Genomic DNA, 16,161 nt, shown 5'->3' with positions numbered 1-16,161 from the left:
TTACGGTAGCCGCAAATATCTTAAGAAACAGCTTCTCTAGTGTTAAGTTTGGGACTGTTTTTAATCGATATTTTCAGCACGCTAGGTATTGAGGACTGCTTGTGAACCCGTCACGTTAAAATATTGTACACAAGTTCGCTTATCTTACTTATCAGGCATGGTCTTTGGCATGCTTCAATAGGGTGTTCCGAATCAGCTTTGGACCACAGAGAAAAGTTACAGATCTGAGTATATTTTACACTGTGTACATCGTTAATTTAACATTATTGGTACGCTTGGGATCTTGGGGATGCATTACACGGGTAAAGTACTATCTATTAATTAAGAAGCTGAATCCTAAAATCAGTCTTGCCAATAATGTTTCATGGTTTCATAGGGTCCGTATTCGATGTCCAGTGTTCGTGGTAGTGCTTCGTTGTTCCAGCGTGTTTGTGGCCAATCCTTTGTCGCCATTTCTTCATCTAGCTCAGTTTGTTTATGAACCTTGTGCTGTGTAGATCTTTGGACAGAATTGTCTTGATGTTTTTCTACCCTAGTGAATGCAGTATTGTTTTGTTTTTGGCTTTAGTGGTTTATACTTTTTTATATTAAGTAATGGCTTTGTGTTATCCATTAAGTGATTACCGTTCACAGTTTTCAGATACTATTAGTAACCATGATAAATTAAATTTTCATCTGTTCCTCTAAAGTACTTTCTTCTGCCCTACATCTTCAAATATTACGCAGTTTTCCACAGGAATTTTTCTGGTCTTGCAGATACGTAGATATTTCTGCTAAAATTGTGAATATGATTAGATCTATCTATCCCTCTATTGCCAGGAGCCTTAATCCCGTAAGGGGTGGCCAGAAACAAATCGCCTCCATGTCGCCCTGTCCCCCGCCATTTCATTGCCCTGCTGCCAGCTCACACCCCTCTCTCTCATATACCTCTCCACTCTATCCCTCCATCTCATCCTTGGCTTCCTCCTCCCTCTCCCCCTCTCTCCTCGTCAGTCTCTCACTCCATCCTGTTTGAGTAGATCCTGTTCTTAAATACATAAACGACCTTCTTCTAGGTTTGATTCAGAATATACCCTAAGATATCACAGAAGGCTCGCAAAAACATTGGTGTATAGTCGCGGTCATAATATTGTTCCACATTTTAGCCGAATAATTATGGAACTCTTAAGTGACATTCTGAGAAATTATTAGGCTCCGAGTATAGTATGAGAGAGAGAGAGAGAGAGAGAGAGAGAGAGAGAGAGACGAGGCAAGTATAAGTTCAGGGACACTACTTATAACAATAATAATGATGATGATGATGATGATAATAATAATAATAATAATAATAATAATAATAATCCATCCATCCATCATCCAATCCTACACTGACCCATAATAATAATAATAATAATAATAATAATAATAATAATAAACGTAGCCATATCCAACCCTCTTCTTTTACTCGCAGGTGATAGAGATGTACGGCAAGTCAGGTGTCAGCAACGACTTCAGCATCTGCAACAGTCTGTGGTTCACCCTGGGGTCGTTCATGCAACAAGGGGTCGATATCTGCCCAAGGTGAGCTACAGGTACATATTTTTTTTTTTTAATGCGAGGAAGAAGGAACCAAAGGCCGCGAGCCCACAACTAGTTGTTCCTTCCAAGAGAAAAACAGAATACAAGAGAAAGCCAAATTCCAGATCCAATCATTTCGAGATGCCTGGACACACTGCGTTTGAAAGACTGGAGATCATAGGAAGCAGGAAATAGACAGAGGGAGACAGTTCCAGAGTTGACCTGTTGCATAAGTGAAGGACTGGGAGTAACGGTTAACTCTTGCATTAGAGAGGTGGACAGAAAAGGGATGAGTTTGCTGCTAGACGGATGCGTAGCACCCGTCGTAGAGGTGGAGGAATGCATGCAGACAGTTCAGAGAAGCAGATACATACACCATACAGATAAGAACCGTATTTTATTCCTAGGAACTCATATATTAATGGAAAGACTTGCTCCTTGATTACAGGTGTACAAGGGTCACGGAATTCTGGCCCGAGCAGGTGAGAATTATGCTGATACACAGACCATACAGATATTATGGTTATTTCTCGGCTGACTGGGTTTTATGGTAGTAGAAAGACTTACTTGATAATTGTAGATCGAAAGAATCCTATATTTTTGCGGAACAGAGAGAGGGACAGACAGACACATACAAAGCTATGTTCTCTGGTTCACTTTGGGAAATTCATGCAACAGAGGACTGATTTTTATGCAAGTTACAACTGCAGTATTAAGATGACCAGACAGAGTTTATGGCCAGTGTTTTTCTAGTTGGTCCGACATTAATATTTATAGATAGACTCCTTCATAATTATAAACATTTAAGAACCATAGCTAACGAGCAGTGAGAGTTAAATATACATCATCCATACAGACTTAATGTACAGTCACCATCAAAAGTCCTGTCACTTGCCCTTCTCTCTGTGAACATTGAGAATCTGTGTGGTAAATCCGTAGCAACAGACTTTGATGGCCTTATACTATAGTCGTGGCGCGTGACTCTGAGGTTGTCATTACCATGCTTTGGCAACCTACCCGTCAACAGTGCGTCCGATTTCGTGTATAATATGATACGCTTATGATTCGTGTATAATATATTAGTGTTTATTATATTCGTGTATAATATGATTTGTATATAATATAATACGAAATCGGACGCACTGTTTAAAGGTAGCTTGCTGGGTAACGATAATGACAACCTCAGAGTCGTGCGCCGCGACTATACCAAGTTAACGATGTTGGTTGCTGCTGATTCACTGCACTGATTATCGAACCCCATGGAGAGAAAAAGCAGGAGAGGCGACAGGACTCCGGATGTTGAGTGTATCATATGTTCATTATTTTTTTTATTTTTTATGTGCAAGTGGTTTTAACGTTTATAATGACTGGTGATTCCATGCTTGAGTATTGGACAGACTGACAGAAAAAGAGAATGTATGGCTGAATGGTGTGTGTGTGTGTGTGTGTGTGTGTGTGTGTGTGTGTGTGTGTGTGTGTGTGTGTGTGTGTGTGTTATTCTGTGCGTGTGTGTGTGTGTGATTCTGTGGCCCCCCCCTCTCTCTCTCTCTCTCTCTCTTGTTGGCAGCTGGGATAAAATACAAAATTCGTAGTTTGGCGCCAAAGGATGATTAGATACCTTTGAAATTTTTTTTTTAATCAGATTATTTCTATACTTTAGGCTGTCCTGATAACTTTTTTTTTCTTTGTTATGTCCAAGCAGTGATATTCAGCTCGAGAGACTTCGGATTGGAGTAGTTTTGATTTAGTTTCCATTAATTTGTCCAGGACTAGAAATCCATTTTTACTTTAATAAAACTGCATCGGATTCCACCACGTCATTGCAGTGAAAGAGTCAAAACTGCATGATTCTCTGCACCTCACGAAGAACCTTTCAGACCGGAAGACTTACGAAAGGGAAATAGATTCAGTCCTTTCAATCCAATCATTTGTTTTCTGGTATTTCATTTACGCTGTCAGTAAATTGCTTCAACTAAGGACGCATATTCTTCACCCGTCTGGTATCTTTCTCAGCACCTCTCCCTAAGGTTTCCTATACGAATCAACTTACCCTCCTCTTGTTTGCTATTTCTGTAACTTTATTATCAACATACTTTGCACCCATAACGTCGACCTATCTATCTGTCCATAACCAGACGCCATAATCCCGTAAGGGATGGCCATTTGTCTTTGAGTTGTTTTACGGGGAGGGGCACTAACCCCCTGTTAACCCATTTGCTGACATGTAGGGAACACGTTACGTAGTAACCACCCACTGATGTAAATGGTTTCCTGAGTTACAGGAAACCATTTGGCTTGTCACTCAATGTAAAGCCACCTGAAAAGGAAAGAAGAGCAATAAAAAGTGACGGGAGAGATGGGAGATAAAGGAAGAGAGGAGGGCAGACACAGAAAAGCATTGATAAAGGTGAAGGCAGAAGCAGACAGCACTGCATAACGTACTCGTACAAGAGAGTAAAACAAGAGTATGCGGAATAAATCATTCAGAAAGTGCTGCGAAGCCAAGGACGCTACCTAGACCTCGGGAATAGGATGCACGTCTGCCAGTGAACAGTATAATGAGGGCTGTGTCTGACTCTCACCATTCGAAAAATCTCTCGAAAGCCTAATACTGTACATTCATTTGGTGGTAGCAGGGGTAAAATGTAAGAGGCCACCGTCGTGAAGTGGTTAGCCCTCCAATTTCGTGACTTTGGTATTCTTTATGTTGACACCAAATGATTTGTGCAATTTAGGCAGGACCTTTTGTGGGAAAGGGGTTAATGAAGTTTTAATTCTCGTATCTTACCTCTTCACTTCGAAAAACCTCGCTTTAGTTTAATAAAATTGTAGGTGGCAAGAATGTATTATAGAAGACGATCTCTGGCTTAAATGGCCTCTCTGACACCGCCATTCCCTCACAAATCTGTCTCCAAAACTTTCCCCTTCACAGAATATCACCTCCACCACTGCTCACCTTCAAGGTCGCTCTCGGGCCGTGTCATGGGGAATGCATTGTAGTTCTTTACGTTAATCATCATCCATCAGCAACAACTATACTCCTTTTAAACACACATTCCTTCCCTCATAGATTACTTCACACCTCACAGAGGCCAAAATAAACTAAAAAACATCTGCTGACGTAGACTGTCCGATCATGTAGGTTGGTATAAAAAAAAAAAAAAAAAACACTTATTCTCTTTGTGACCAATCCGTTTCTCAGTGGCAACTACATTGCGTGTGGCAGTAAGAAAAAGTTTATGTAGAGCATGGCCTATGAAGCGAGACATACTTACAGGTTTATTGTGACCAACTCGATCGGAGAGTTTGCGTCTGAATACGTTCTGTTCCGGCCTCAGTGTAAATGTACAGTACCCTTACCCCTCACAGAATTGTGCATCCACCACTCCTGTCCTTCTGCATTGCTGTCGGGCTGTGTCATGGGAAGTTTGTGGTGGTTCTGTATGCTGATCATCATACTCATCATCCATACACCTTTTTCACACTTTCCATCCCTCACAGCTCTTTCCACACCTCTTACTCTCACAGAATATTACCTCCATCACCACTCACCTTGCAGATCGCTATCGGGTCGTCTCGTGGGAAGTGCGTGGTGGTTCTTCACGCTAATCATCATCTCCTCGTACACCGCCAGCCTGGCCGCCTTCCTCACCGTCGAGAGGCTGGTCACCCCCATCAACTCTGTGGACGATTTGGCCAGTCAGACTGAGGTGGAGTATGGCACGCTCCAAGGGGGATCATCCATGAAGTTTTTCGAGGTAAGCCAATGTTTTTTTTCTCTTTCATATATTATGACTTAGTTAATTGATGGTAAATAAAAAAAGAGGTTTAAGCTTTACAAATGAGTCTGTCAAACTTACTCTTTCTATAGAATCGAGTTTTGTTGAAGACGACTGTGTGTGTGTATGGGGGGGTGGGGTTTCAGATTATTTCTGGTTTGTGTATTAATCCCAGTTAGTTTAATTCCTTCAGTCCAGTGTGGTATGTTTGTGTTCTAGCTACCTCCTGGCAATAGTATTCAACTTAGGAGTGCTCATTTATGCTCAAGTGGTCCGAAGTCTTGGCCAATCCCAGTTGTCTAAAGGTAGCAAGAGGAGGCTGGGTTGTCATGGTAACAGTGTCACGCCACAAACACCAAATTACTGTGTATTGTCACTTGATGAATCGTAGTGTTTTACTGGTCATTCAGGGATTGTGGATAGCATTGTTGTGACGTCATCAGCTGTCAGTCAGGACAGAGCTGAATCAGGGTCGTCTGCAGTGACCATAGACTTGTATATGATGATAGTCTATTTATCTATCTATTGCCAGATGCCTGAAGCTCTAAAAGGGCCATTAACCCTGAATGGAACCTCAGAGCATTATAGTGTTGTGTAGTGAATGCAGGTGGCGTTGGCGACAAAGTTTGTTTTCTGCACATAAACAAAGTACGTGCTTGAGGAACAGACATTTTGCCATGACCATACTTCGACTGTTGCCATTTTAACTTCTTTCTACCTGAAAAATGATTGCTTAAAACTCGTGAAACCACATGAGATACATAGCTACATATAAAATTACGTTCAGTCAGATCATATAGCAATGAACTGATCAAGACAAAGGAACTATGGTTGCCTATATTCAATAAATGGTGTGAGATGAAGTGGCTTTCCCTCATGTGAACCTGGTATTAAAAGAGGAAAGCATGGTCGGGGGTTCACACTATTGTGTTGTGTGTGGTAAAGCCAAATGCGCACAGAAGATTGGTAAGTGTTATGTACTCTTAACGTAGGGTTGTTGGCCATTAGACCCGGAATAACGTAACCCAGAGTAGTACTACCCGTGGCTGTGAGTGTATAACGTGCGGAGTTTAGTTCTTACTTATATATATGCTTAGACATCCCTGGTTTGTTGGCTTTTGTGTGTGTTCATGAATGGTGTACACAATTCTGTTTTACTGTGTAGGCAGTACATTCTTGGGTACAGAATTGAGTACTATAATATATTCTTCATTCAATTTATATGTTGATACTTGTGATTGGTGGAATTCATTATACTTTCTCAAGCTTACATGTGGAGATACCATTATGGTTTGTGCAATGTATTGATTACGGATTTGTGCTGGAAGGGGAATGAGTGCACGAGGCAGTTCGGCAGTGTGTAGTAAAGTGCCCACGGCAATAGTGCAGACAGACAAGAACTACTAGCAAGTTAAGACAGCCAGTTATTATTTGGGTCACCTGTTGTTTGTGCTTCAGTATTTCACTCATGTACCACAGGATGTTCATTATTACTTTGTGGCTTATTTGGTGAACTGTTAAAGAAATCATGATGAATAAGATACATATCTGTTTGGTAAAAGCGTGTGGTGCTTAGATAGGCTACTGGTGACCACTAGAGAAGTATAGTGCAGTCTTACATGAAAGCACTGTTACATTGGATATAATACTAAGACATTGAGAGTTTCAGCATGCTGTGTTGATCATCAGGTGTTATAAATGAGCTTACTCTGTGATGTATTGTGTTCATTTGTTAGTTTTAGGTTCTGTATATAGGCCTGTTCTGGTTATTGTAATTAAAGATAGTTAAAAACTCACAATGTTCATAATGCCACCCACTCTGGTAATACACTGATGTGGTTTCGTAGTCGGTGTCGTAACTGCTTGATGTGTCCCATGAACTATCCTACACAGATAATTCAATGAACAACACGTCGTAAGATTGATGGGATGAAGTTTTTCACTATTCTACTCTAACTTGGCCTAAAATTGCCTTCTCTTCAACTTCAATACTGAGTGTTAACAAGAGAGTATCACTAGAATATGATACTAGTCATGAAGTGCTATGGAGAGGATGAAGGGTACAGTACTGTCTAATTCTGCCACTGAGTTACATGAAATAAGCTGCAACAAGACAAAAATCTGAGTCAAGTTCATCATTGACATCCTTTCCCCTTTTTCTTGCCGCCACCAGATTTTTATTTATTTATTTATTTATTTTGACATTTCAGACTGGAAGAATACTCCCCCAGTATCCCTGCTTGTCGTAAAAGGCGACTAAAAGGGTTGGCGGAGGGTTAGTGCCCCTCCCCGGAAAACAACTAACTAAAAAAACAAACAAGAAGCCTCGGACAAGGACTGACCAAACGATGACGACCCAGGACCGGACAAAGGACTTGGTAATGAGTACATGGAATGTAAGAGGAGCGAATGATGAGGTGAAAGAGAGAGAGATTGTCCAGGTGCTTGAGGATGCGAAAGTGGATGTATGTGGAATAACTGAAACAAAATGGAGAGGAGAAAGTGTGAGAGAATGGGAGTATGGATGGGGTATATGTGCAGGAGTAGATGAGAATGAGAGGGCAAAGGAAGGAGTGTGTATAGTTGTGAGTAAAAGATGGAAGAAGAGCATAAGACAGTATGGATCAGTTGGGTCAAGGATTGTGTTGGTAAAGTTGAAAGTTGGAATACAAATGTGGGCGATTGTGTGTGTGTATGTGCCAACGCAAGATCGTGCTAGAAGAGTGAGAGAAGAGTTCTGGACAAATGTGGAAGTGTGCATGGAAAAGTTTGGAAGGAATGAGAGAGTGTTTTTGATTGGTGATATGAATGGTAAAGTTGGGAATGTGAAGGTGGATGGAATAGTTGGTGAGTGGGGTGTGCCTGCTGAGATAGATGAGAATGGGAGTGCGTTAGTGGACATTTGTGCTGGGTGGGGGTTGGTGATAGCCAATACCCTCTTCAGGCATAAAATGATCCACAGGTATACACGGCGAGTGATGAGAAGGGAGGGTGGTGAACTGAATGAAAGGAAGGCATGTGGTAGGACTACATATTATAATTGCTAATCATATTAAATATATAGATAAATAGATAGATAGAGGGACAGATAGAAGCAGGGAGTCAGATGATGAGAAGGTATTGTGTCTGCAAGAATCGAGCAATGCTAAACATGCTTACACTGAGGAAAGCTGACGACAGCGGCCAGTAAGATGATGCAGTTAGCTGTCAGCAGTCCTCTCGTGAACAAAGACCTAGTCCATCCACGAGGAACACACGTGACACACCCCTGCTACACCAGAATTTAGGAAAGAGAGCTCAGACAGAGATTAGCCACTGAACAGGCAAGAGAGAGGGGGACAAGCGATCCTAGAGACAGGTCACGGGAGAAGGGCTTGGCAATTAGAGAGAGAGACGGATAGCGAGACAGGGAGGTAGCAACCCGGGACTTATACTTCGTTCCATGTGAGAGACTTGTTAATATTTCCAAGACAAATAAAAATAGTTCCATTCTATTCTTTACCTCTCCTGTCACTACATGACAAATGGGGAAGCTACTACAAGATATAAAAGCCGCTCGACCACAAGTCTAAAATATATATATATAACTCAACTACAACTCAAGCACAAAGAACCACAAGGTATTTTATGACACAAAGTCATTTATGACAGGCAATGATTGATTATGTGTGTGTGGATGAAAGGATGCGAAGATGTGTAAAGGATGCAAGAGTGTATAGAGGTTGGGGGAGTGGACTTTCTGACCACTACTTGGTGGTGGCCAGAATTACGATGCAAGTAAGATGGAGGAATAGAAGAAGGGAAAGATGAGAGGAAGGAGTAGTTGCAAGGAGAGTGGAAAGGTTACAAGAGGATGAGAAAAAGGCAGAGTATAAGAGAGAAGTGGAGGAACGATTGGGCAAATATGAATTGGAGCAGATGGGAGACGTGGAAGGTATGTGTAAGATATTTACAGAAGAAATATGTGCAGCATGTGATGTGGTGTGTGGAAGGAAGAGACCCCCCCCCCGCAAGGAACAGCGTGGTGGACTGAAGAGGTGAAACAGGCTGTGGCACAAAAGAAGAAAGCATACAATGAATGGATGAGAAATAGGGGCGTGGAAGAAGTTGAGAGGCGGAAGAGAGAGTTATATGTGGAAAGGAAGAGAGGTGAAAAGATTAGTAAGAGAGAGTAAGAAGAGAGTGGATGAGGAATTTGGAAGGAATTTGAGTGTAAAATGGAGGGACTGTAAGAAAATGTTCTGGAGAGAAGTGAAAAGAGTAAGACAGGGTGGAAGTGAAGTTAGCAGGGGAGTGAAAGATAAAAATGGTAGATTGCTAGTGGAGAAGGGAGAAAAAGTGAGCAGATGGAGAGAACACTTTAAGGAATTGTTGAACGTAGAGGATGGAAGTAATGCGAGTATAAGTGGCTGGGGAATGGCTGGGAGAAGGAGGGAGGTGAGAAGACAGGAAGAAATCAGTAGGATAGAAGTTGTGGAAGCAATGAAGAAAGTTAAATCGGGGAAAGCCCCTGGAATTGATGGAGTGTGTGGTGAAATGCTGAAGCATGGGGGAGAGATAGTAGTAGAATGGATGTGGAAGATGTGCAGATTGGCCTGGGAGGAAGGTAGAGTCCCGGAGGATTGGAAGTCAGGTATAATTATTCCCTTGTACAAAGGAAAAGGGGAAAAAGAAGTGTGTGGTAATCATAGGGGCATTTGTCTTCTTAGTATAATAGGAAAAGTGTATGGTAGGATACTTATAGACAGAGTTAGAGAAAGAACAGAGAAATTAGTTGGAGAAGAACAGGGAGGCTTTAGGAAGGGAAGAGGTTGTGTAGATCAGATATTCATTCTTAGATCTTTAGTGGAAAAGTTTCTAGAGAAGGGAAAGAAGTTGTATGCGGCTTTCATGGATTTGGAGAAAGCATATGACAGGGTGGATAGACAAGGATTGTGGAAAGTGTTAAGAATGTATGGAGTAGATGGGAAGTTGTTGAATGCTGTGAAGAGTATGTACGATGGTGCGAAGGCTGCAGTGCGTGTGGATGATGAACTAAGTGAATTTTTCTCTTTGAATGTTGGTTTGAAACAGGGATGTGTCATGTCTCCATGGTTGTTCAATCTGTACATGGATGGGGTAATAAAAGAGGTAGAAGGTAGGGTAGTGGATGTTGGAGTGGCCCTGGTGAGAGAGGATAGTGTTTGGAAACTCCCTGTACTGTTGTTTGCAGATGATACTGTGTTGTTGAGTGAAGACGAAGGGGAGCTGCAAGGCTTGGTGGATGAGTTTGAGAGAGTGTGTAAGAAACGGAACCTAAAGGTGAATGTAGGGAAGAGTAAAGTGATGGTCTTTGAGAGAGGTGAAGTTAGTGAATGTACAGCGAGGTTGGATGGTGAGGAATCGGAAAATGTGAGTTCGTTTAAGTATTTGGGTAGTGTGATGAGTAAGGATGGAGGTTTGGAGGGTGAAGTGCTTGAAAGGGTACAGCAGGGAAGAAAGGTTGCTGGTTCCTTGAAAGCAGTGATAAGAAACAGGGAAGTGAGCATGGAAGTGAAAAAGTTTCTACATGACAGTATTGTGATACCAACTCTAACATACGGAAGTGAAGCTTGGACATTGTTGGAAGGACACAAGTCAAGAGTGAGAGCAGTGGAAATGAGTTATTTAAGAGGAGCCTGTGGAGTCACGTGGAGAGACAGGCTGACGAATGAGGATATAAAGAAGCGTTGTGGTGTGGATGTGGATGTGATAGGAAGCGTTATGAGGAACACACTGAGGTGGTTTGGCCATGTGGAGAGGATGGAGGGTGAAAGACTGACGAAGAGAGTGTATGTGAGTGAGGTGGAGGGGGGAAGAGGGAGGGGGAGGCCGAGGATGAGATGGAGGGATGGGGTGGAGAGGTATATGAGAGAGGGGGGTATGAGTTGGGAGCAGGGCAGTGAAATGGCAGGGGACAGGGCGACTTGGAGGCGATTTGTTTGTGGCCACCCCAAACGGGATTGAGGCGTCTGGCAATAGATAGATAGATAGACTGGAAGAGTTAAACACAGCCTTCATTAATCTCTTCAGTACGAGGTCTTTCTTAACTTAAATGAAATCGTACCAGACTGAAGGGGAAAAGGAGGTCCCAGCAGTGCTTTGGGGTCGATTTTTGGACAGTTCGATTAGATTGCAATGGTGGTGGTGGTTGTGCTGGCTGTGGTCATGATGATGATGGTGGTGTAGACAACGGCAGTGACTATTTTTTAACATGTTTTCGCAACAGCTCATTGTCTGTTTAAGTATAGGCCACATAAAAACAACCATTGTATAATTGCATTCTTTTTCAGCATTCCAAGATTATTGTCTTCCTGCAAGAATCTGTTCACTTCCACGCACTGTGAGGGGATCAGCATATTGTATTGTACCAATCACCGTACGATTTCACCTTACTGTTCAAGAATGTTTTTTCAGTATTGTTCTTGCTGTTGGTGTTATATTGTTGTTTCCACTAGTTTATTATTTCACCCTTTTCAGCATTCCAGGGTAAGTGTGTACAGTCGAATGTGGGAGTTCATGTCGTCGCGTAAGCATGTGTTCATGTACTCGTACGAGGAAGGCATTGAGCGGGTACGAACGTCAAAGGGCAAGTACGCCTTTCTGCTAGAGAGTGTCAAGAATGACTTCATCAATGAACAACTTCCCTGCGACACCATGAAGATCGGACACAACCTGAACTCCAATGGGTACGGCGTGGCCACCCTTCCACACTCGCCGCTTAAGTGAGTACAGATAATATCAGTCAGAAATAGGTTTGAGCTGTTCAGTACGGGAACATAATATTATCTTGCATGGGGAAGAGCTCTGATACAGAACAGGTTAACGGGGAATATGTCTGACGCCTCCAGCTTAAAAAGTCTCTCCTAGGCTGGATGAAGCTGTCTGGAGGTATGAAGAGTAAAATGAACACTTCCCTTTAACGGTATGAAAATATGGACATAATCTGGACCCGGATACACAGGAGTTTTTAAGGCGAGAGATCTACCTAAGCCCCCATAAGGAATGCCTTAGACCCATCTCACCCATGCACAGAATGCAAGTGCAGTCATCAGACGCCGAACTTATTATGCTTGTGAAACACGACCTGGGTAAAGGGGTACCATTGGCGTCATGTGTTTGCCTACAGCTGAATGAAGCCTAAAGAGTCACATTTCAGTATTTCAGAGCAAAGTATGTAACAAAGATGTTGCACTGGGATGAAGATGAGTTGTAGATAAAGCACTTTAACTTGGGAAATTCCGTCCTTTTGCTGGAAAATTTTTATGGTGTGGTAGCCTATATGGTATATATTTTTTTAAATCTTCCACACACATACCAAACGTCCTCTGCACCCCACCACCTCTCTCTCTCTCTCTCTCTCTCTCTCTCCCTCCTAATTGCCAATTTCTCCATCCCCTCCCCATATCACTCGCTCCTTGTCTTTTCATTCTCTTCCTCATTCTTCCTATACACGTTCTAATCATCCCCTTTACCTGCTGTCCATAGGGAAAGCCTCAATTTGGCAATACTGAACCTGAAGGAGAGTGGAGACCTGCTCAGACTGAAGAACAAGTGGTGGTTCGATAACTCCGAATGTGGCAAGGATACGCAGGTTAGGTCCCCCTCCTCCGGGTGCAGTAATAGTAGTAGTGGTGATAATTAATACTTCTTCCTCTTCATTACTATAATTATTATTATTATTATTATTATTAGCAGTAGTAGTAGTAGTAGTAACCATTGAAAATTATTGTCATATGTTTGAAATCAATCAAAATGGGTGATTTCAGGCTTAGAAGCATCAAAAAGATGTGCAAGAGTTGCTCTGTAATATATATATATATATATATATATATATATATATATATATATATATATATATATATATATGTATATATATATAAATATATATATATATATATATATATATATATATATATATATATTATATATATATATATTGTTACATAGCCTATGATTTCATCATCCTTTGTGTAATTTTAACGCACAGTTGCTGCATGTTTGATCACGAGCGTGTTCTGCCTCAGTCCCCCCCTTCTACCGTTATAGTAGAGTAAGTCGTTCTCTCTGTTATACTTTGCGGGATTTTCATCTCTTTGTCCCCGTGGCTTCATTTGCGCGTCCCTCTTGCAAGTTGTATCAGGCTCTGCCAGCCCCTATATAATGAGCTCAGTCTCTGCATCGTGGCCACTTAGATCTGCTCCTCACTTTGTTCACATCTCTGTCCTCCCCTGTACAGATATTATTATTGTGAGTGCTCAAGAAATCTCCAAACATCTAGCAGCTGTGTGTAATTTGAGTATAACTGTTGTTGCATTTTTTCTTGTACTGTATAGCATAAGTTTAATTTGTGGGCCTGGTGAAGTTTTTGTAATTCGTGTGGGGTTCTTTATGTCAGTCATTTTTGATAATAGTTTGTATCTGTAATTATTTATCTGGCATTCACTGAGTATTATCTGGTATCTCATTTTATCAGGGCTGACTTAGATAAATTTACTCTTGCTAATTTCGTGTTAATAGAGGCTATTGCAGTTAACCATATATTTAACCTGTTTATTTGCCATTACATTATCCTTATGAGTCCTGAATGTTTTGTTGTTAGTTTGAGCATTAAACTTTAACTTGTAATTTTACCTAACTCTTTTGTTTTGAACCTGGAACTTTACGGGACAGTGGTGACTCTTCGTGTTCTCACTTAAAGTGTACATTATCTTTCTCTGTTCCGTAACATAAATTTGGCGACCTCATATCAGGATATTCAGGATATTATCATAAGGATATTGTTTGATATTTTGTGACTGTGATATATTCATGATGGCTACTATTTCTACACTTGATGAAGCCAAAGATTTTTTGTCAAATGTGCAAACAGTGTGTGATATAGAAAACAGAACAAAGAATGAACTTAAGATTGTTGCTCAACAATTGGGATTTGTTGTTCGCTCCCATCAGTCTAAAGATCAAATTGTTGCCATGATTAATGAAAGCTTGTTCAATGTAACTCCTCCAAATGAGCAAACGCAGATTGAATTAGCTAAGTTACAGCTAGCCCTGCAGGAGGCCCGTGCTAAGGAGGCCGAGGCACAAGTTGAAATTGCTAGGATTCAGGCAGACCATGAGTATCGCATGAAACAAGGTGGAACTGGATCATCTAGCTCTGATGATTTTGATGTGGCTAAAAATGTTAAACTTGTCCCTCCTTTTAATGAATCTGATTTAACAAAGTATTTTCAGTTGTTTGAGAGGGTAGCTACAGGTTTTAATTGGCCCAAACAGTATTGGCCAGTACTCCTTCAAACTGTTCTCACCGGTAAAGCTCAAGTAACTTATGCATCTTTGCCTCAGGATCAGTCTGATAATTATGATGTAGTTAAGAGCTTGATTCTTAAGGCCTATGAGCTTGTTCCTGAAGCTTATAGAGTAAAATTTAGGACAACTTATAAGCAAGATAAGCAATCCCATGTTGAGTATGCAAAAATCAAAGAAGATTTGTTGGAGCAGTGGTTAAATTCTAAGAATGTGGATTCTGATTTTGGTAAATTTAAGCAGATGATTTTGCTGGAGGATTTCAAAAGGTGTATTAGTAAAGATGTAAGCCTATATCTTGATGAGAAAAGAATAGATAATTTGTCTGATGCTGCAGTTTTAGCTGATGAATATGTTCTCACTCACAAGAGATATTCTAAAGAAAAAGGGAAAGCTGAGAGTAAGTACGTTGCCTCTGCTCAGAGTACAGGTAACAGGAAGGAGAATAAAGATGATGTTTCTCAGGAAGTAAATACCAGCTTCACCTCTAGATTTCAGAAAAGTAAATGTACTTATTGTAGTAAGCTTGGTCATACTACGGAGAAATGTTTCAGGAGACAGCGTGATGTGAACAAAAGGAGTCTTTAAATATTCAGTCAATTGGTCTAGTGTCCACTCTTGAGAGTTCCCAGAATTCTTTAACTGAGTTAACTGAACCTGCTTTGAGGGGTAACTTAAATTCTCATGATGGAGCTCCTTTTTTGAGCAGTAACGTGGGTGACACTCTCAAGAGTTCATGTGCTAATTTCCTGTCTGATGGTTTTGTCAGTCCTCTGGACAGTAATGACAGGAAATCAGTTAAAATATATCGTGATACAGGTGCTTGCCAATCCCTTATGCTGACCAGTGTTCTAGGCTCTAATTTCAATTCCTCTGATGAAACTGTAATCTTACAAGGTGTAGGGAATAATTACTTCTCTGTTCCTCTGTGCAGAGTGAATTTAGAGTCTGGTTTTGTTAATGGTTCTGTTATGGTTGGGTTGGTTGAGACACTCCCAATGTCAGGTGTAACTTTCTTACTTGGAAATGATATTGGTGGAAGTCAAGTGTTTTCCAGCTCCTCAGTTGTCTAGTGAGCCAGTGGCTGCGTCCCAGGATTGTGATGTCCCTGATGTGTTCCCTGCATGTGCTGTCACTAGGGCTAAGTCTAAAGTTACTGGTGATTTAGAGGATAATGATGATGATGATGTTATCCTAGCTGACACTTTTCTTGCTAATTTGGACCACTCACCAGATGAGGCAGTACCCCGTAGTGTTGATAATTTGTCTCGTCAAGAGTTGGTTGAGTTGCAGGTTGCTGACCCTGAGTTGAAAGGTCTAGCTAACTCTGCTTACAGTGAAGAAGAGTCAGCCGGTGCTTCTACTTGTTATTATGTAAAGTCAGGAGTACTTATGAGGAAGTGGAGACCCCCAACAGCATCAGCCGACTGTGAATGGGAGGTTGTACATCAAGTTGTCATCCCTCGTGTTTGTAGGCAGGATATCATTCGAGTGGCTCATG

At 41.3% G+C, this 16,161-nt stretch overlaps 1 protein-coding gene across 1 annotated transcript in view; it reads left to right on the top strand.

The window, feature by feature from the left end:
• LOC145412686 (glutamate receptor 1-like) overlaps positions 1-16,161 on the top strand; it is a 453,191-nt gene that overhangs the window by 421,037 nt on the left and 15,993 nt on the right. Inside the window, exons 13-16 of the mRNA XM_080282554.1 lie at positions 1,451-1,560; positions 5,117-5,315; positions 11,835-12,079; positions 12,843-12,948. Coding sequence (XP_080138680.1) covers positions 1,451-1,560; positions 5,117-5,315; positions 11,835-12,079; positions 12,843-12,948 — 660 coding nt within the window. The remainder of the gene's footprint in view (positions 1-1,450; positions 1,561-5,116; positions 5,316-11,834; positions 12,080-12,842; positions 12,949-16,161) is intronic.

Source organism: Coenobita brevimanus, chromosome 1 (genome assembly GCF_032717465.1).
Source record: "Coenobita brevimanus isolate Jiangsu-jjx chromosome 1, ASM3271746v2, whole genome shotgun sequence".
NCBI lineage: Eukaryota > Metazoa > Arthropoda > Malacostraca > Decapoda > Coenobitidae > Coenobita > Coenobita brevimanus.
Note: the sequence above shows the minus strand (reverse complement) of the source record. Positions and strands in the feature narration are given on the sequence as shown.